The sequence below is a fragment of the Phascolarctos cinereus genome, unplaced genomic scaffold, assembly GCF_003287225.1.
Source record: "Phascolarctos cinereus isolate Bilbo 61053 unplaced genomic scaffold, phaCin_HiC Scaffold_4;HRSCAF=312, whole genome shotgun sequence".
Classification (NCBI taxonomy): domain Eukaryota; kingdom Metazoa; phylum Chordata; class Mammalia; order Diprotodontia; family Phascolarctidae; genus Phascolarctos; species Phascolarctos cinereus.
In genome coordinates this window covers 713,181,125-713,201,128 of record NW_027555847.1, presented here as the reverse complement: position 1 = coordinate 713,201,128, position 20,004 = coordinate 713,181,125, and the positions used below count along the sequence as shown (strand labels likewise).

The 20,004-nt window shown below is 45.5% G+C and overlaps 1 protein-coding gene across 7 annotated transcripts in view; it reads right to left on the bottom strand.

The window, feature by feature from the left end:
- The window catches only part of GRK3 (G protein-coupled receptor kinase 3), a 180,258-nt gene that overhangs the window by 15,265 nt on the left and 144,989 nt on the right, over positions 1 to 20,004 (bottom strand). For all 7 annotated transcript variants that reach the window (XM_020996593.2, XM_020996594.2, XM_078154395.1 and 4 more), the window contains 6 exons: positions 19,368 to 19,434; positions 18,760 to 18,860; positions 16,109 to 16,175; positions 14,347 to 14,442; positions 3,896 to 4,058; positions 535 to 671 (listed from right to left, as the gene is read on the bottom strand). In XM_020996593.2, the coding sequence (XP_020852252.1) occupies positions 535 to 671; positions 3,896 to 4,058; positions 14,347 to 14,442; positions 16,109 to 16,175; positions 18,760 to 18,860; positions 19,368 to 19,434 (631 nt within the window). The remainder of the gene's footprint in view (positions 1 to 534; positions 672 to 3,895; positions 4,059 to 14,346; positions 14,443 to 16,108; positions 16,176 to 18,759; positions 18,861 to 19,367; positions 19,435 to 20,004) is intronic.

Below are 20,004 nucleotides of genomic sequence, written 5' to 3'. Positions count from 1 at the left end.
TGACAGCATGAAATGACAGTCACTGAGAATGAAAGGCTGTCATCTGAATCAGGACTTAGGTTAGGCAATGAAATATTTCTGTCATCAATTAGTTTATGTTTATTTATTCAAGAAAAACGTTCTGTGAAGGCCCCCAGCGGGCCCTTCTACCTCTCAACCTGTCACTCTGTAGTCTCCCCGGGATGTCCTGGGCTCCTTGGAGGAAGCAGCAGCGTCTTCTTCCATGTCCTCTGCTTACCTTTCATGTCTAATATAGGTCTTTGGTATAGAGTAAATGCTCAATAAATGCTGACTTACTGAAAAGAACAGTTTAGTTATTTTATTTCTAAGTAGTTAAAAAAATATTATTTGGGCATTAAACTTTCACGTATACTTTGGTATACACTTTCGTTTCAGCCCCCCGTACACAGGAAAAGGAGCCTTCGAGCACACCACTAGTCCTGAAGTATCCTCCATCAAAATGTCCTTTGGGATTCACAACTATGTCGTTGTGATCTTAGAAAAATAAGGGCTCACAGGTCCTTTTGGACTTACCCGTGATTCTCCCTCCCCCCTCCACTCAAGTCTGTTTGGAAAGAGGTAAAAATAACGACGTTGCCACTGCGTCAAAAATGGATTTCCCAGTTTCAACATGTATCCGTGTAAAGTACAGTCCTTCCCTAAGGCATAATCTGTGAAGACATAAGACAGAAGCAAATCAGAGAATAGCCATTAAGATGTCATTTACAAACAAAGATGTATTACAGCTTCTCTTGGAAAATTTAAATTCCACAAATTAAACTCAAATTACAACAGCTAAAGTGTTATATACCAAGCAATTGACAAGAATTTTTTAAGCACCTACTATGTGTCAGGCATTGCACAAGGACCAAGGACACGAAGACTAACCCAGAATAATTCTGGCCCTCAAGAATATGCCTGTAATATGTTGCTGCTGTTGTCCAATTGTTTTTCAGTCGTGTCCAACACTCTACGACCCCATTTGGGGTTTTCTTGGTAGAGATACTGGAGCGGTTTGCCGTTTCCTTCTCCAGCTCATTTGACAGATAAGGAAACTGAGGCAAACAGGGTGAAGTAACTTGCCCAGGGTCATACAACTAAGAAGTGTCTGGGGCAGGATTTGAACTCAGGAAGAGGAGTCTTCCTGACTCCAGGCCTGGTGCTCTATCCACTGAGCCACCTAGCTGCCCATAAGCATATACAAAATACATATGTGTTGCCAAATGATTAAAAACTGCTCACGATCCCGATAAAATTTCAAAAGAATTTACCATTCCAGAAAATTAAAAAAAAAAAACTTCGCTGAGAATTTGAAAACACAACTTACTTCTCCTTCATTCTCAACTGAACCTCTTGAGAAAGCCGTCCCCACTAGCTGCTTCTCCTCTCTGTTCACCCTCTTCTTGGCTCTCCGCAGTCTGGCTTCCAGCCTCCTCATCCCCCTGAGCCTGCCCTCCTCTCCCAAGCTCCCCCGAGCTCTTCATTCCACACCCAATGGCCTTCTCTCAATCCTCGCTCCTCCTGACCTAAATGTCACCTGTGTCACTTCTCCATCACCTCCTCCTCCTGGATGATTGATCCTTTCTGAGTTTTGTGACCCTGCTCTCTCCTCTCTAACCACTTTTCTCAGGCTCTTTTGCTAGGTACTCACACACGCTGTGCCTATTCATTTTGAGTGGACCCAAGGCTCTTCCTTGGGCACCGTTCTTTCTTTCCCACTACTCTCTCACACGGTGATCCACCTCCATCGTGATGACACCAAACCCGTTCTGTCCAACCTTAGTCTCCCTCCTAAGCTCCAGCATGATATCACTAACTGCCTACTGAACATTTCAAAATGGAAGTCCCACTGGCATCTCAGACTCAATGTGCCCCAAACAAGGTCCTCCTCTTTCCCTTCAAATCCATTCCTCTCCAACCCCCCATTCCTTCTTTAGGCAGCGCTGTCCTTCTGCCAAAGATGGACTCCCTGACCAACGGCTTCACCCCACCCCCACCCCATAGTCCCTAAGTTGCTGAATGCTGTCATTTCCGTCTCTTGTCTATTTCTCCTTTGTTCTCCCCACACAGCCCTCATCAGAGGAAAACGTAACCGGTAAATGGCAAACAATACAGGTAATGCGACTGTGTGGTTTTTACGTCACCAGGCCACCACCCCAGAGACCCCAACTGCTCTGGGCAGCTCTGTAAGGCTATATATGACAGGGAGGATGGCACTTAAGATGCCCAACTGCTGCCTTGACAGAGGGGCTCTCTCCCCTGGGAGCTCCACAGGTCTAAACTCCAGCACGAGGCACACAGTAGGTGCTGAAAGGCCAGCAGAACTGGTGACTGATTGAAAATAGGAAATGATTTCCAAATACTGCCATATGTCAACAAAAGGAAGAACAAGCCTGTTTGTGAAGCCTCTTCCAAGCTAAGTGATCACGGGCAGTCCTGTTCTCAACCCTGTAACACTAACACAGCAGCCCAGTGCGGCTGTCGGCACAAGGGGAGAACACAAGACTTCTGGGTAAAGAGCCTCCTCACGGGCCTTGCCCTTGCTCAGGCAGCCATCAGAAAGTATCCGAGCCAGGATTCTGATCCTGTCCTGACACTGGTTCATCTCTCCCGGCAGCTCCCAGCATGACTTCCCTTTGCCAGCCCCTACAACTCCAGGGCTGCAGTGCAGGAACACAGAAACTTTAACTCCCATAATTTACCCCACCACAAAGGTCAAACAAAGGTACTGGGGCTGAATAAAATATTTAAGCACCTTACATGTGAACCAGATGGAGTCTGGGAAACCTGAGTTCAAATTCAGCCTCAGACACTAGCTGGGTGACTCTGGGCAAGTCATTTCACCTCTGTTTGCCTCAGTCTCCTCAACTACAAAATGGGAATAATATCAGCACCTACCTGAGGATCAAATGAGGTCATGGTTATAAAGTGCTCAGCATGCTGCCTGACACCTAGTAGGCACTTAATAAACGCTGGTCAACAATTGTAAAAATCATATAAATTTGGCATAATGTGTTTCACATTATAATGGACCACATATAAAACAGGGCTTCTTAAACTTTTTCCACTCACGACCCCTCTGAAGCAGGGTTTGCTGGCTTTGCACGGTCTGAGGGAACGCATGATGCAAAGTGCGCAACCTGTGTGCTCAGAACCAAGGCTGCAGCGAAGTTGTGACTGGACAAACGCTCCAGAAACACCTCAGATTCATTCCACGTTTGATTTTTAATTAAACTTGGGTCACTGTGCATTCAGAAACCTTTTACTGTTGCCAAATTATGGGGTTGTGACTCATAGTTTAAGAAGCACTGCACAGAATTTGAAGTGGGAAGGCAAAGGTCTTGCTGGAGGTACCATGAGGAAGGTGACTCAGAGAGGGAAAACATGGCATTGCAGCTGAATACTGAATAACAGGCAGGATTTCGAGAGGCTGGAATGGGAAGTGTCTCGAGCTCCACGCCAGCCATCAGGGGAGGGATGTGTTCAAGATATGGCTGGAGCCTAAAGTATACATGTGGGGTTGGAGGGGGCTCCGCTGCCCCCGCTGCCCAGCTAAGGAGACTGGAGTTCACTGGGGAAGCAGACAGGAGCCACAAAAAGGTTTCTGAGCCCAGCAGTGGACTGACCGAAGCCGCACATGGAGAAAATGCTCCAGGGGCTCCATGCTTAGGGCTCGGGGAAGACCAGGCATCAGGATATTCCTTTTGGCTAAATGAAAGATAAAAAAGGTCTGAGAGCAGGGGGATGGGGCCCTAGGTATTTTAGCAAAAGCAGCTAATTCAAAGCATACAAAAATACATAATTTCAAGGCACACAAAAATCTGGACCATAGGAGCACCAGGAGACTTTGAATTCAGGAGATAAATTAGGTCCCAAGAAACATGAACAAGTTTACCTTCTTCATGGCCAAGCTGCTTATTTTTGGCCCGTTTCCTGGCCTCGATCTTATCTGTGTCTGCATTCACCGCCTCGTAGACTGTCTCAGCCACCTCCTGCTGCCAGCGTTCAGAGATTACCAGAGGAAAGTTCTTGTAAAGCTCCTGATCACAATCTAGCAGCTAATTGTAACAGAAAACACATGGACATGCTTAGTGGCTCTGTGTGCCCCCGAGAACGATGAGTTATTCCAGAGCTCTAACATGTCACCCCCTGGACTCCGTCGATAACAGTTCACAAGTACATGCTTGGGCCAACCTTTCATACAGAAACCCTGAGAGAATGAAGGGTAATGGGGAACTAAAAGTCCCCTTGTGGCCACAGTCAGATCTGCACTGATCAGAAGCCCATGTGGGCCAGAAGCAGGAACTAACTGAAACTTGCCAAGAAAACACGAACTACAGGCAGGAACGTAGTCTATTCAGAAAGGCCCACTCCAGACTTCAGCCTGGCTCAGCATCAGCTCTCCCAAACCTGGCGTGAACAATTCACAGGCAGAATGATGGAGTGAGGAGGCCTGACATGCTGCTTGCCTGGCCACTCATCCTCTCTGGCTTTAGTTACCTTACTCTGCCAACTGAGAGTCTGGGCTAGAGAAACTCAAGAAAAAGTGTTCTTTAACTCCATGTGTTCTGAGCAATAGCTCTGCTAACAAGATTTATTTTGTCAGAACAGTGAGCCTGAGGTCTTGGAACATCCTGATTAGGCTAGAAAGTAAACTAATATAGTGTTTATATCAAAAATATCCATTTTACATTTCATAATGCTTTCCACATCTTGTTTGGTCTTAAATTCTTCCCTTCTCCATAGATCTGACAGGTAAAGTATTCCTTGCTCTCCTAATTTGCTTATGGTATCACCCTTCAAGTCTAAATCATGCACCCATTTTGACCTCATCTTGCTCTACAGTGTGAGATGTTGGTCTATACCCAGTTTCTGCCACACTATTTTCCAGTTTTCCCAGCAGTTTGTCAAATAATGAGTTTCTGTCCCAAAAGCTTGGATTTTGGGGGTATTCAGACACTAAATTACTATGGTTATTTACTACAATATATTGTGTACCTAATCTATTCCACTGATTGACCTCTAGTTTTTTGGCCAGTACCAGATGATTTTGATGATTAACTCTTTATAATACAGTTTGAGATCTAGTACGACTCAGCTATCTTCCTTCACATTTTTTCACTGATTCCTTTGATATTGCCCTTTTATTCTTCTAGATGAATTTTGCTATTTTTCTCTAGCTTTATAAAATGATTTTTTGGTACTTTGAAAACAAGGGCTAAAAATTTTGAGCCGACTTCAGTTAACCAAATTCAATAGAAACCCCAAACACTAAGACTTTAAACAGCAGGTGAAGCTGGCAAATCATTCCCCTGACTCTGAGGGGCCAATACGGTGCCAAGTTCTTGTGTATCTCAGAGTTCTCCACACTTGAAATATGCACGATTTTCTCCCAGTGACCATGTGTTCTGCTGATGCGTGCTGGAACCCCTCCATGCTGCCAACAAGGGTTCAGTGAGTTGTGTCCAAAGGCACTCATGACTCGTTGGCTGCCGCTCCTAACTTAGTCAGACTGTGCAGACCAGGGCCCCAAGGCAGGTGACAGCTTGAGAAGTGAGCCACTTGCTAATGACGAGAGTGGACCCAGAGTGAAGGGACTGCCTCCAGAGGTCGTGGAGACATCTGCTCTCACTGGAAGTGGTCAGGCAGAGGTAGAAGAGGATTCTGGGGGCACATTATGAGGCATTCCTAGTCATGCAGAGACTGCCCTGAGAGTTCTTCAGCCTCAGAGGCCCTTCCTCAGAGGAGGGCCCTGTCAGATTTACACTTAAGCTTTTCAGAGTTTACTAGGACCTCCCAGAGCTTGCACTTCACTGGCTCATGCTTCAGGAATCCAAGTTAGCTCCACAGAATGAGCAGCACCATAGAAGAACTTTACGGAAAACTCTGTATTTCAATTTTGATGTCAAGTCAGTAATGCTTCCCCTCCAGCAACGGACAGGACCTGGGATTTCCCTGAGAGAAGTGACAAGAAAACCCCTTCTCTCTATCAGTGCAAATCCCCAATTATCTCTGAGAGGTACAGCCTCGGAGTTTCCTGGGATCACTGAGCTCAGTGGGTGTTAGAAGCTGAACCTGAACCCAGGTTTTCTGACTCCCAAGACCAGCTCTCAACGCCCACTCTGCCATCCTGCCTCTTGCTCCAAAGATATTGTTCAGAACTCCTCATTTTGCTATTTAACGCTATCTTGGGCTTTGAACAACAAGAAAAATTCAAAGAATATGAAAAAAATTTTGAGAGAAAATGTCAGCAACAATAATACAAAATTCTATTAAAAACATTATGAATCTACTAATTTGGGGCAGCTAGGTGACGCAGTGGATAGAGCACCAGCCCTGAAGTCAGGAGGACCTGAGTTCAAATCCAGCCTCAGACCAAACACTTGACACTTACTAGCTGTATGACCCTGGGCAAGTCACTTAACTCCAATTGCCTAAAAAATAAAAATAAAAAAAAAACATAAAAAAGAATCTACTAACTATAAAGCAGGCAGTGGGGCTATAAAATGAACATGTACTAAAGAAGCTTCCATTCACTGATAACAGTGTGGCGGAGTGGGCAGGGCACTTGGAGTCAGGAAGACTTGAGTCCAAATTCTACATCACACATTTGTTGTGCAACCCTGGGAAAGGCCCTTTGTCTCTCTCAGCCTCAGTTTCCTCATCTGTAAAGTGAGGGTTTTGGATGCAGTGAGGCCCCTTTAAGCTTTAAATCTAAGAACCTTCTAACAGGGCCACAGCATATGTAGAGAAGTATAATAAAAGGAATGGACTGATGGCAACAAAGGGCATGGAAAACACTGGGGAAGCTGGCACAGATGCCACGGAGGAAGAGATGTTAGGCCTCGGTCCCGAGGCTGGGAAAAAAAGAGTGGATTTGCAGATGGGGATGGCAAAGGGAGACTGGAGCTTAGGAGAAAAGCTGGGCCTAAATCTATGGCTGTCTCAGATCTGGAAGGAGCCTCGGGGTCCATCCCACCCAAAGGACTTGTCTACAAGAATGCCCTCGACGATGCTGCTAGCCAGTGGTCCTTCAGTCTGTGCCTGAAGACGCTAGTGAGGGGATGACCTCCGGCTCTACTTGGGGGCAGCTTCCATGACCAGGGAGGGTTTTTCTTTCCCCAAACCTCTTTCTGTCTCTGTGTGGCTCACACTACTCACTCTTAATTCCATCCTCTGTGGAAAGGACTGGTCACAGTCCTTTAAAGACCTGAAGCCTCTCCCCATCCCATGTCCCCCATGCTATCCCCCTCAGTGCTCCCCTGCCCATTTCCTTCAGCCAATCCTCAGAGCTGACTTTTAAGGCAGAACACAACATTCTAGATTTATTCTGGCCAAGACATAGGATGATGGTCTCCCTCAGAGCCCACATGCTAAGCCTTTCTGAATTCGGCCCAAGTTCACTTCCATTTTGTTTTCTCGTGTTGATTTTGTGCTGACTCAGATCTTTTTCAGCCAAACTGCCATCGAGCTATGTCTTCCCCCTTCTGTACTTAACCAAGCTCATTCTTTGAGCACAAGTGAAAAACCTTGCATTGATAGCTATTAAATTTCACCTGACTGGATTTTCATTTCAATGAGCATTTACCAAGTACCCACTAGATGCTCAGTGATGTTCTAAGGCCAGGTGGTTCTTAAACTGTGGGTTGTGCATTTGGGGTTAGAGTTTAAGAAGCACTGAAGGGGTGGTGAGTAGAAAAAATTGAAGAAGCCCTGTTCTAGGCAATGAAGATACAAAGACAAAAATGAAACTTTCCCTGCCTTCAAGAGGCCAACAGTGTACTGGCAGAGAGGTGGGGTGGGGCAGACAAAATCGCTATATGAGAAATAAAATACAAAATCTGTAGAAAATAAACACAAAGTAATCTCAGGGCAGAAGAAAGCACTACTATTTGGGGAATCCAGAAAGGGCTCTCTTGGGTGGCAGCCTCTGTGCTGAGCCTGCAAGGGCATTCAGGGATGCCAGAGGTGCTCAGGGATCCCAGAGGCACAGAGGAGGAGGGAAAGCAGTCCTGGTGTGGAGGTACAATTAGGGGAGATGGATCACGGTATATGGAAAATATAAGGGAGCCCCATTTGGATGGAACATTCAGGCCCCAGGGAGAGGCTTGGCCTTTGAGGAATCCTGCTGAGATCTTTTGGAATCTGGCCTCTCTCTTACAGCACTCTATAAACTACCCTTCCCAGCTCTGGGCCAGCTGCAACTTTAATAAGTGTGCTAGCTACAGCTTTCTCCAGAGAACTGGGGTTTGGGAGGAGATAGGGAATGTATGGCAAACTTCACACACAAAGACAGGTTGAATAAAGGGGGTCCCTCTCATGGATCTAGGACTGAAGGGACCACTCTCTTACACCTGGCCCGTGGAATTACCTACAACACGTGGTCAGCCAGAGAGTGGCCACTGAAGCTCCCTTAACTCCCTAACTGCAAGAGCCTGCATGTCCAGTGACCAATTGTGGAGCATTGAACAGCTGCATGTGTGAGCTCAGTGATGCCCTAGGCTGAACAACTAAGGGCAGATCTAAAGGGAGGGCTCCCCAACTGGCTTTAGGGAAACCTCCATCCCAAAGAGCCTGCGACCCTGCCAGCATCCCACACTACTGCTCAGTGGGAACTGCCCTCGCTCATCATCTGCCGTCCCTTCTTTTTGCTACCACACAGTGGTTCTTGTCGTCCTGGTGCTCACACAATTCAAACTCAGGCCCTCTGCAGTCAACAAAGCCTGGCCTAGTGCACTGCCTCCACTGGAGACCCCCCTCCATCTGACATTGAATCGTTAACGACTATTGGAAGGGTAGCAGGTCTCCATCTTTACTACAGAAAGAAGATGAAAAGTTTGTCAGAGGATTTGCTAAAATGTGGATATATCTACATGGCTGTGCACTTCTAAAACCTCCCGCACGCACACGTTACACTCAGGGACGACCTCCAAAGAGGTGCCTCCTTACTACCCTGGCACTGCCACTTCTGTCCCAGGCTATCCCAGAAGACCCCGAGCTCAGCCAGGCTCTGCCCTAACGCCAAGGTGTGGGGCACACTGTTGGCAGCAGGAGCTGCTGCATCCAGAGGAGGGGCTCCTCCCACGCCAACCCACGGAACAAAGAAAGATATTGAAGTAGCCTTCAGTCTTGTGAGAGAACCTGCCACTTCTACTGGGATGGGAAGGAAAAGAGGGAAGAGGATAATGAGAACGATTCAGCTTTTAAAACTATGTGTAAGCTTTCATTCTCACTGTCTATATCCTAAAGGTGAGGAATGACCTGATATACTCCTGGAAGAAGCGAGCTCAATACTGAGATACATGCTATAAATGAAATCGGGAAAACACCACAAGTCTGAAAGCCTTAAGAACTCTGACCAATGCAATGACCAACCAGGATTCCACAAGAATGAAGATGGTCAGCGCCTGGCACAAAGGTGACGGACTTGATCGAGATGAAGGAGACCCACAGTTTGGGACGTGGTTCTTGTGGGAATTTACTTTGCCTAACTATGCATAATTGGTATATGGATTTGTTTTTCTTTTCTTTTTTTCAAATGGGGGGGAGGGAGGGGATGGAGAGAGGTGGGAAGAAAAGAAAATGAATGCTTGTTAATTGAAAAAAAATTAAACATCAAAGCAGAAGACATAAGGCAGTTATAGCTAAATGGAAGACTGGTTGACAGCTTTTCCTTGCAGAGGCAAATAAAGGATTGATGGAGTTTGTTTCCCCGAGCATTCAGAGGCAAGACTTGGCCATCTCCTCTTGCAGTGCTCCTAATAAGATAAATCAAAAAACTGAAGCTTAAATACCCAGGCCTCTTTAAAAACAACAACAACAACAACTTGACACGATCCTCTGACTTCGATACCGAAGTGAACACCAGAGGTGACAGTAACAAATATGCTGGATAGTACTCTGAAGATTAAGAAGTGAAAGCAGACCCAGGGTTCGAGATGATTCAGAAGTCTCAATCCTGAATCTCATAACATCAGAGGACCAAAGACTCAGAGCTGGACTTTAGGTCTTCAAGTTCAGAACCCTCATTTTACAAATGAGGAAACTGAGGCTAGAGAGGTTCAGTGACTTGATCAGAGTCACCAGCATTTCTTGAAGAAGAGAGTCAGAGTGAATTCCCACATCCAGGCAGTGTGGTACAGTGGAAAGGGCACTGATGAACTCAGAAGCCCTAGGTTCAAATCCCAACTCTGCCATTTACTCGGTGGGTGCTCTTGGACAAGTCACTGCATCCTCAAATGTAAAAGGAAGGAGCTGGACTATATGATCTCTACAATCCCTTCCACAGCGAAACCTGTGGTCCTATGATCACAATGAATAAAACATCTGTGTCTTAACTGACAGGAAGTTACTGGGAATCATGTGTGAATCAGATATCATATCAGTCAATCAATAAACCTTTACTAAACATGTATTTTGAGTGGGCCTTGTACTAAGTACTATGCGAAAGTCCCACTTAGGCCACTGAGTAATTAGAGCAAAGGTCAAAAAGCCTCCCCACATTAAAATAATAAAGTTTTAAGAGACAGTTAACTTACAATAGCTCCAACCAGACCTATTCAAACAGGTTAATGATTTCAATAGATGGAAACAGATAACAGAAAAAATATTGGTTCAGAGTAGTCCCATTTTTAAATATATTTAACCATTGTAAATCAATCACAAGAATGAAGAGCATAAAAGAATCCAGAATCTGCCTTGACCAGTAAACACTTTACTTCCTTGCTATGAAAAGAGACACAGCAGCCATGACCAACATAGGTTTGGAATATAAGTCCTTTAAAAAATATCACAGAGAAGAATGGGGGAAGATTCCAAGTAATCACCTCCCAAAATATTAAAGAGCAGTAGAAGGAAAAACAAGTCTGCAAAAAGCTTGGCATGAGACACAACTAAGCCAGATTAGGCTGAGCGTGTGCAGACGAAATTGGAAGGAAGACAGCAAAGAGATGAAAAGAAGATTCGATCTGCCAACATTTTTGGTAACAATAATTTATTCTCACACATAAGAATGGAATCATTACTGATCGGACTCTTTACACCTAAGCTCCTGATGTGAAACAACGAGGAAGTGAAAGCAGCATTTATAAAACTCAAGTTGGTAAGAACGGCTGGGCCTGACCAAGTAAACACGGATGAGATCTATGTTCCTAGAAGTGACAGTTCTGAAAGGATTTAAGGCTCAATCTAAAAGATATCTGAACAGAGGGAAAATACTAGCTTCCTGGCAAATAAATTATGCTATTTTAAAATAAAGGCGACAGACCGATCCCTATTCTGGCCTTCTCTTCAAAGTTCCGAAGTACTCTTTCATTTCAATGAAATATTAATGCCAATGATACACACACACACACACACACACACACACACACACAAATACCCCCTCTCAATCCTTGACAAAAGCAGCAAACAGGCTGGCCTCTCCTAATGATTTTCTATAGCAGGCTAGATTTTTAGTCATACGAGAGACTGAAACATGCATAGAATACAAGATCAGATGGTTCACTGTTTGCTGATGATAAAAAAAAAAGGCAAACTATTATGGCAAAACAGAGATTTAAAGAGTCCTCCAAAAGAAGACAATGCTCTTGGACAGATAGCACCACACATAGGACCCTGACAGCAATCTGATTAACAATCTCAACAGAAGCACCAACCAGGGATCCATAGGGTTCTCCACTCCAAGGAGCTCATAATCTGCACAAAATCCAAAGGGAAGATGAGCTCCTAAAGATGTAGCTGTCCTATACCGTGCTGATGGCACGAAGCGACCATTTACAGAATGGGCAACCTTGGGTGCAGGAGGGAAGTATATGCTGCAGACACTGTTCACCCTATTTTGCTGATAAGGAAGCTATGATGTCAAGAGGTTAAATGAGCTGCTGCTCAGGATCAGAGCCAGTTACGTGCAAGAGGCAGGGAATCTTTAGCAAGATTCCACAATTACTCAAAAAGGATGAGCTTAAAAATCCACACAAAACTCAGTCTATTGTCCAGCGCAAGCTATGAGGTTAGATGAGCCACCCATTAAGGGCATATGTGTAGAAAGGAATTGTGACCAGTGAGCTATGCCTAGAACCGAAGAGGAGAGACAGGGAGCACATACTGCATATTGGAAACGGTTCAATGCTTTCAACAGCCCTAAACCATGCATGCCATGACGTGAAATCAATCTTTTCAACGTACGTTGTGCCTTACTCTGGTGGACCCAACCCGTGTCTCTTCTGAATCTAAGTCCAGTGCATTTCCTCTTATACCACACTGCCTCTCACAATGATTTGCATGCAAGAAATGGTATAAAAAGACATCAGTTAGGGAATGTGTGATTGGTCAGTAGTGAGATTGAGAGACAACAGATGGCTAGCCAGGCTGCTGCACCTGGGCAGTCTCAGAACGAAAGGGCTTCAGCACATCAGCTAGCTCCTCAGGAGAGGCTTTACTGACAGAGACGAACAAGAACTGGACAAACTGAAAAGACACTGGCAGGGAAGGACCTGTAAGTCAAGTCAATGAGATGGAGGAACTGTCCAAGTGCTGAACGACAACCTTCTCAAGAATTTCAGGTGCTTTGAATACAACGCTGAGAAACCAAATTGAAGTGGGACACTTTCCCTGCCCCTTCGAAGCTACAGCCCAGCAATGGGCCTAGAAATTAAGAGACTGTCAGACATCTTAGAGAAAGCAATTTCATTATGATAGCAAGCTGGAAGCCACGTTACAAATGAACACAAAATTAGGTAAGAGCAGGCGAAGGAAACCCTTCCTGAGAATTCAGCTATGAGAGGCAGGCGACTGCACGATAGCTTGATCATACAGTAGAGTCAAGTGATTGTTTTTGGAAGGATGGATGAGATCCAGGTTATGTTCATCAACAGCAAGAAAGGAGTTGGTGAATAATTAGAGATTTAAAATCAGGGAAAAGACAGGGGGAAGATGATCAAAAGGGCAGGGTCCCAGGGGAAACAGGGAGTGGGATCCAAGGTATAAGCAGATGGATTGGTCTCGCTGAGGAGAAGAGTCACCTCAATAGACTGGAGCAAGAGAAGAGAGGATGAGGGATGACATGGAGGTGTTCTGAGATGCAGAACAGGAGAGAAGCAGCAGCTCACAGTCGATGGGCAATATTTGCTAAGTAAATTAGGAGGCAAGGTCTTCCACTGAGAGGAAGGAGTGAGATTGGTAAAGAAGTATTAGGGAGAAATGAAGAAATGTAGAACAGCTCCTAGCTGAGTGTGACAGAGATAAGTCTGGAAGGGGAGTGGACTGCTTTTCAGCAGTGAGAGCACAGCTGAGATTAGATAACGTAAAGCCGAAGTGAGCCAGGGAGTGACAACTCTTCCAGAGACACACACTCTGGAGACACACAACTAGAAGGTTAAGTTCTTTCCACCTCTAAATCCTCTATGGCAAACTCTCCTGACGCTCACTCACTTGCTGACACATTCAGTCACCACCATGTATATATTATGATCCTTTACTTCTGTGTTACAGATTTCAGGCCCTAGTCTCGGGTTTCCTCCAGGACAGTGCTCAGCTTTCTGCCTTAGCTCCTTTCTTACCTGCATGTACATGTAGGGTTACTACTGGCCCCTGGTAATCTCTGGCATTCTTCTGGTTAGCTTTGACCTTCCCTGTACCACTGTACCTTAAAAAAACACTTTGCAAACCTAATGGTATTGGTCAGGAGAGCCCTTATTCATGACTAGTAAGGAAGTGAGCCTGATTATCTAGGAGGGGACAGATAGAGCCAGTAAACATGTACAAGATGAGAACACAGGGGCAGATGATCATTTTTTTGGTATTGAGTTACAAAATTTTACTAAGAAACGCTAACAAGCATCATTTTCTCTTATGATTTACTATCTAGAATAATTTCTTAACTCTACTTGCAAAAATAAATAATATAAAAGTATCAAAAATTCAGAAGAATATATTAAAAGTAGTGATTACTTAACTGGTGATTGACAACCCCAAAATAACAATTCACTGCGGACTCGATCTTAACTCAGCCTGAGAAAACTAAAGATCAAAGAGAACTCCAAAAACTGACAGCTTACCCACAACAAATTAGGCCCCACATTTGCAGAGGTTTTACTGCGTTGTAAACACTTAAGGTTTTATTTCAACCAACTATAATTCAAATTGAGAGTAATCAGACCATTTTGAATTTTGTCAAAGATAAACATGCACTATATCCATTTTCAGAATTATTTCTCGATTCCTAGCTAACACTTCCTCGCACATCTTGGTAATGACGGTAAGACATTCCACCAGAGTTTAAAACAATAACAAATGCAGTTCGTTTCCAACTAAGTGAGAGCAAGAATAAGTCACATGAGTGAGTACCTTAATGCCTTTGGTATCCTCTTCATCAAATGAGCCGATATCAAAAGCATCTGCAGCATTTACCTCACCCCGGGGAGGGATCAGCGGTGGAGGATACTGGGAAATTCAGAGCAGGGCAAGACAATGAGCAAGCTGTGCTTTCTGGTACAGGTATTTTTTGAGGGGTGGGGAGTGGGGGGGACATCAGAAAAGGGCAACAGAAAGGAACGTTTTTCAAGATGAGACCTATTGTATCACATATTAAGTTTAAAACCATCATGTTGTGCATTTTTCCTTATATTTGCTTATTCTGATCACAACAAAAAGAATCTTGCTTTTCAGAGAATTCAATGAAAATTTTTTTAAAAAACAAATTGATTTTCAAAGTTTTGATTTTTAAAAAATTACTGGGTCCCTAAGATTGCAGATTTTAATAAAAAAAATTTTATTTTTGGAATCATATTTGTTCCAGAACTATAAGGAGAACACAATGCAATTGGTACACATGCCATAAAGCTCGAATGCCACCTAATTTGGGAGCCTCCACTACATGGAGTTCAGAAGAGATATTAAGCATGGAAACCCCTTTTAACTCAGTTCTAAGTAGATTGCAGTTTGAAAAATTGTGCTTCCAAGGTCACCCTCTGAAGGCCACTATGGAAGAGTGACCACAAGCGCCAGGACTGGAGTGAGAAGATCTGATCCAAGCCCTGGGTTCCAACATGACTAGCTATGCAAACATGGGTGAGTCACTTAACCTCTCCGTGCCTCAGTTTCTTCATCTGTAAAATGAGCACAAGGATATTTTGCCCTACATACTGTCCACCAGATTGTTGTGAGGAAAACATTTTATAAACCTCACAGCACTCTGTGGATGTCAATATTATCATCAGAACATTATAAACCTAGATTCTCTTCCTTTGATCCTTTGCAAAAATGAGCACTTCCCACACTGGTAATCTGCACGACTGCTGGGGGTTTGTTCCAGCACTAATGAAGTGATTAATATTAATGAAGCTCACAAACACCAAGGATCAACATTATTCACATTAAAAATGGTTTCAGGTACCAATATTACATGGTGTTGTGCTGTATAAAAGATAAAAGTCAAATGGGAAAGTTGTAATATTTATTCTATATGGACTGAAATAGCTACACACACACACATACACACGTGCACACACATACACACACATACACATACACACATATACACACATGCACACACAGGTACATGCATACACATACACATACACAATACACACACACACACACACACACACGCACACTCTGAAATATTTCTCTCAACAAGCTGAAATGGGGAGCCTTTCAATTTCAATCCTGCGGCTATTCTGGGCCAAAATTACCTTTCTCAGATTCAGTTCTCTTCTCTAAATCACCATTTCATACACATGACTGGAAAATGTAATTTCTCAAATGTAAGAGAAAATATTTTGTAAAAAAGGTTTGGGTTTTTTTTACTAAATTTAGTATTCCCTTAAACATAATGGAATTTACATTGGATTGCCCTCTGCCCTGATGGGGGTAACTTCCAAACGAATAAGATCTCAGCCACTGGAGTGCTGAAGGTATAATTCAAGAACGTGAAGTAAAGCTAAAAGGAGGAATGGAAACAGAGAAGGATAAAAGGCCCAGAAACACTAAGCTGGAGGGAAGAGGGCGGCCGAGCTGTCCCCTCACTCTCCATCAGGCCACGATGCCAGGGTGGGGCCACAGTGAGAGGAAGAAACAACAGGCCGGGGTCTCATGACAGGCTGGCTACCTTCTGCAAGTAGACGTGCTGCCAGTCGACGCCTCTGAAAAATATGTGGCTTTTGACTTCCTCTGCACTAGAGAGAAAACAAACAGTATTAATGAGAACAAGCATGAAATAAGCAGAGCCAAAGTGACCCAACAGTGACCACGACGAATGTAAATAAAGCCCCCTCCCCAATCCTGCAGGGGCTGGGGAGGGGGCTCTATCAGGGGTCCTGGCTCTCCTCCTCTTCTTTCTTGTTGCAGCTGTGGTTGTTCCTGGGCGGGGGAGGGGGAAAGGACTTCCAGAAATGACTGAAATGTAAAACAAAGCCCTCAATAACTTGTTTTAGCTACTTCCTAAACAGCTGACCCCACTAGGAACTCGAGCAAGTAGGAGGATGCTGGGCCTGACTCATGGACAGAGGAAGAATGGGCGAGCGGCTGCCCCACTCAGCACCGAGAGGCCGAGGGAGCCGCCTTGGCCCTTTGCGAGAGCCTCTGCAATCATGACAAAGGGGCTTGACAAGGAGGCTCATTCAAGAGCCCTTTTGCCCCTTGTGCTATGGGAAGGAGTCCTTGTGGGCTGCATGGCCCGGCAATTAAGGCCAGAGCCCAGAAGGCCAGGGGTGGTCTGGCAGGGGAAGCCTCACGGCAGCAAGTTTCAGCTCCCATGGGCCGGTGCTTCTGGGAAGCCTGGGCACATTTGGGCCTGGGCTCTGAATGGGTTAGGGTTGAGAGGGATCAGGTTGAAGACTCAATTCCCAAGGTGTAGTCATTTGGGGTGGGCCAGGGCCCTGCTTGCCTTACGGGTGGGTACACTGGTACCCACTGGCACTGGAAGAGAAGCAATCCTCCTATCACCTAATCTTAGAAAAGCCTGGGTTCAGGGGAAGGACTGAGAGTTCAAGGCTCCCAGACCAGAGAGCCCGTCATCATCCTACTTCATGTCGAGGAGAGGGAAAGAGTCACCAGGAAGACCTAACGTTGGGCAGGGGTGAGGGCTATATGGCCTAACACCAGTAAGTGATTCCCAAAAGAACTCCCCAGAAAGAGGGGTTGAGGGGAGGGCATCAGGCTCAAAGAAAAGTCTTGATGCAAAGATTAAAGTGGATAAAAAGCTACAAATTCCATTAGGCCCAAAGAAGCTGCTGTAGTGGCTGACGAGGAGCAGCCGCCGGCCGAGAAGGCTCAGGAAGGAGGGAAGGCAAAGGTGATGGGGGAGAGCCGATGGTGTAGGCCCCTCTCGCCAACAATGGCAAGTGTGAAGGCGGTCAGTGGTCAGTAGACAGCACAGGACAACTCTTACGAGGCGCTGGGGAAGACCGTGGCCTGTGCCCTCCTGGGGAGGCCAGTGACTCCTGAGCTCCTTGGAAAGAAGTGGGGACAAGGAGAAGGTGGAAGGAGAAGATGCTGGGCGGAGCCCCTGGGACAGCCTGACTGGAACAGCAGGGATGTCACCGACCTCAGGCCAGTATAAATGCCCCCTGCCCACCCTCACAGTCGGCCTCCCACTTGGCTCCAGGAGCTCCCTGTCTCCCCGTTCTCTGCTCCTGGACTCTAGTCTGTGCTGAAGGGGCGCCCTTCTCTGGGCCCAAGGCCAACCTCTCCAGTGCCCCACAGCCCAATCCCCCCCTTCTCCAGCTGACTGCGCCCTCAAGGATCACCCCCTTGCTAATCTTCCATCTCTTCCTCCCTCCTGGCTCCCTCCCTGAGGCCTACAAACACGCCCAAGCTTCACCCTTTCTTTCTGAATGTCCCGACTCCCTCGGACTTCTTTCTAGCTGTTTGATCCCTCTTCCCTTTGCTAGATCACTGTCCACACCCCATAACATGCTGCCTGGGGCGCTGTTTGTACCCCTTCTTGTGACCTCATCTCCTCTCATGTATTTAATGATCAACTATACACAAAATTATCAACTATACACAGATGGCTCAGATTGCTGCATGTGTCGCCCTAGGGCAGGGGCAGGAACCTGGGGCCTCAAGGCCGCATGTGGCCCTCTAGGTCCTCGAGTGCAGCCCTTTGACTGAATCCAAACTTCACAAACAAATCCCCCTAATTTTTATTTATTTTATTTAATCCTTTTATTAAAAGGATTTGTTCTGTAAAACTCAGATTCAGTCAAAAGGCCTCACCCGAGGACCTAGAAGGCCACACGTGGCCCTGAGGCTGCAGGTTCCCCACCCTCAGATTAGGCTCTCTCCTCATCTGTAGTTTCACACCACCAACTGACTGCTGGACGTTTCAAGATGGAAGCCCTAGAGACATCTCACCCCCAACCATCCAAAACGGAATTCCTTTCAACTTTCCCCCAAAGGGCCTCTCAACTTCCCTATGGCAACTTCAGGGTCACATTCACTCATATTTTCATTCTCTCCATCTCCCCCAGTGCTAGTATCGAATAAATACTCACTGAACCGCATTGTACTACCTACCTCACAGGGTTGTTGGAAGGAAAGAACTATAGAAATGAGATCTATTTGCCTTTAACCATACAAGTGAAAGTACCCAACAGACCCCAGGGCATGGCTACCGCCACTTCAGAGACCTGTGGTTTTCCACAACCGAGCAGACACACGACAGTGCGATGAATAAAACCAGCTTTGGTGAACCCCGAATCACAGCAGAGGCAGGGAGACAGGCGGACAAGAAGGCACCGAGGAAGGAGCACCTACCCATTTCCCAGGCAGCCCAGTCGCTGGCTGACATCTCTTTGTAGCAACCCTTCCAGAAGGGATTTTAATTCAGGAGAAAATGCATCAGGAAGTTCCACGTTCTACGGGCAAAAGGCAATGTCATAAATAGAGATTAAGGCACAACCACTATAAAGCAAAGGCCACAGCTAAAGGCATTACAGGATAAGCATGTTAGTGACCATTTAGGGAGCTATGGAATATATATTTATTTGAAGGAAATCTGATCATCAGTAGGTTATCAGCACGTGAGGCAGGAGGAGAGTGATCCCGGTCACAATGGCCTCTCTGCTCTCCTGCTCTTGTCTCAGCCTTCAGCCAATCGTGCTTTAGCTTCTGGTCTAGGTTCAGAAATCCACTCAGGAATTCTTTTGTCCATGTGTTTAATAGGAATGTATACGCAGAGCCCATATCAGACTGCCCAAGCAGAGAGGCAGGGAGGGAGGGGGAGAAAATGCACAACTCAAAAGCTTATGGAAGTGATTGCTGAAAACTAAAAATAAGTTAATGAATTAAAAAATTAAAAAGAATCCTCTTTGCCTCCACTCCCTTGCAAAGGCCAGCTCCTCGAGCACGGCAAGCCGTCTTACCACTGTGAGCGTCATCCGGTCGATCTCGTGCTTGTCTTTCGTTTTGTGTTGCCGGAAAGGGCTGTGACTGTGGAAATAAATCAGATTGGAATCACGTTTCAGGCCAGAATACATCAAGCCTATGAAGCCGGATTAATCTCTTCTAAATTCGCATCTGGTGACTCTTTATCTTCAAAATGTGACTAGCAGCTGCCTGGAGTCAGGAAGAGCTGAGTTCAAATCCAGCCTCAGATAGCTGACCAGCTGTGTGGCCCTGGCCAAGTCACTTCACCTTGGCCTGCCGCAGTCTCCTCACTGCAAAATGGGGATGATGATAGCACCTGCCCCCCAGGGTTGGTGAGAGCTTCAAATGAGATCATGTTTGCAAAGCATGTTGCAGATCTTAAAGCATTCATCAAGGCTGGCTACTATTATTCAGAAACATGCAATCAAGTGCTTTTACAGCAATGTGGAACGAGTTATCATTTCCACGGTAATGAGACTGATCTAAAATATTCACACTTTTCCTCTAGGAAATATTCTTAAAATTGAATTTGGATAATAAGCTCTTCCAGTTAGCGTCCTAACAAGATAATAATATAATCAGCAAACAAGTAAGAAACATCAGTAGCAAAGATCCCTTTAAATACAAGGAAAG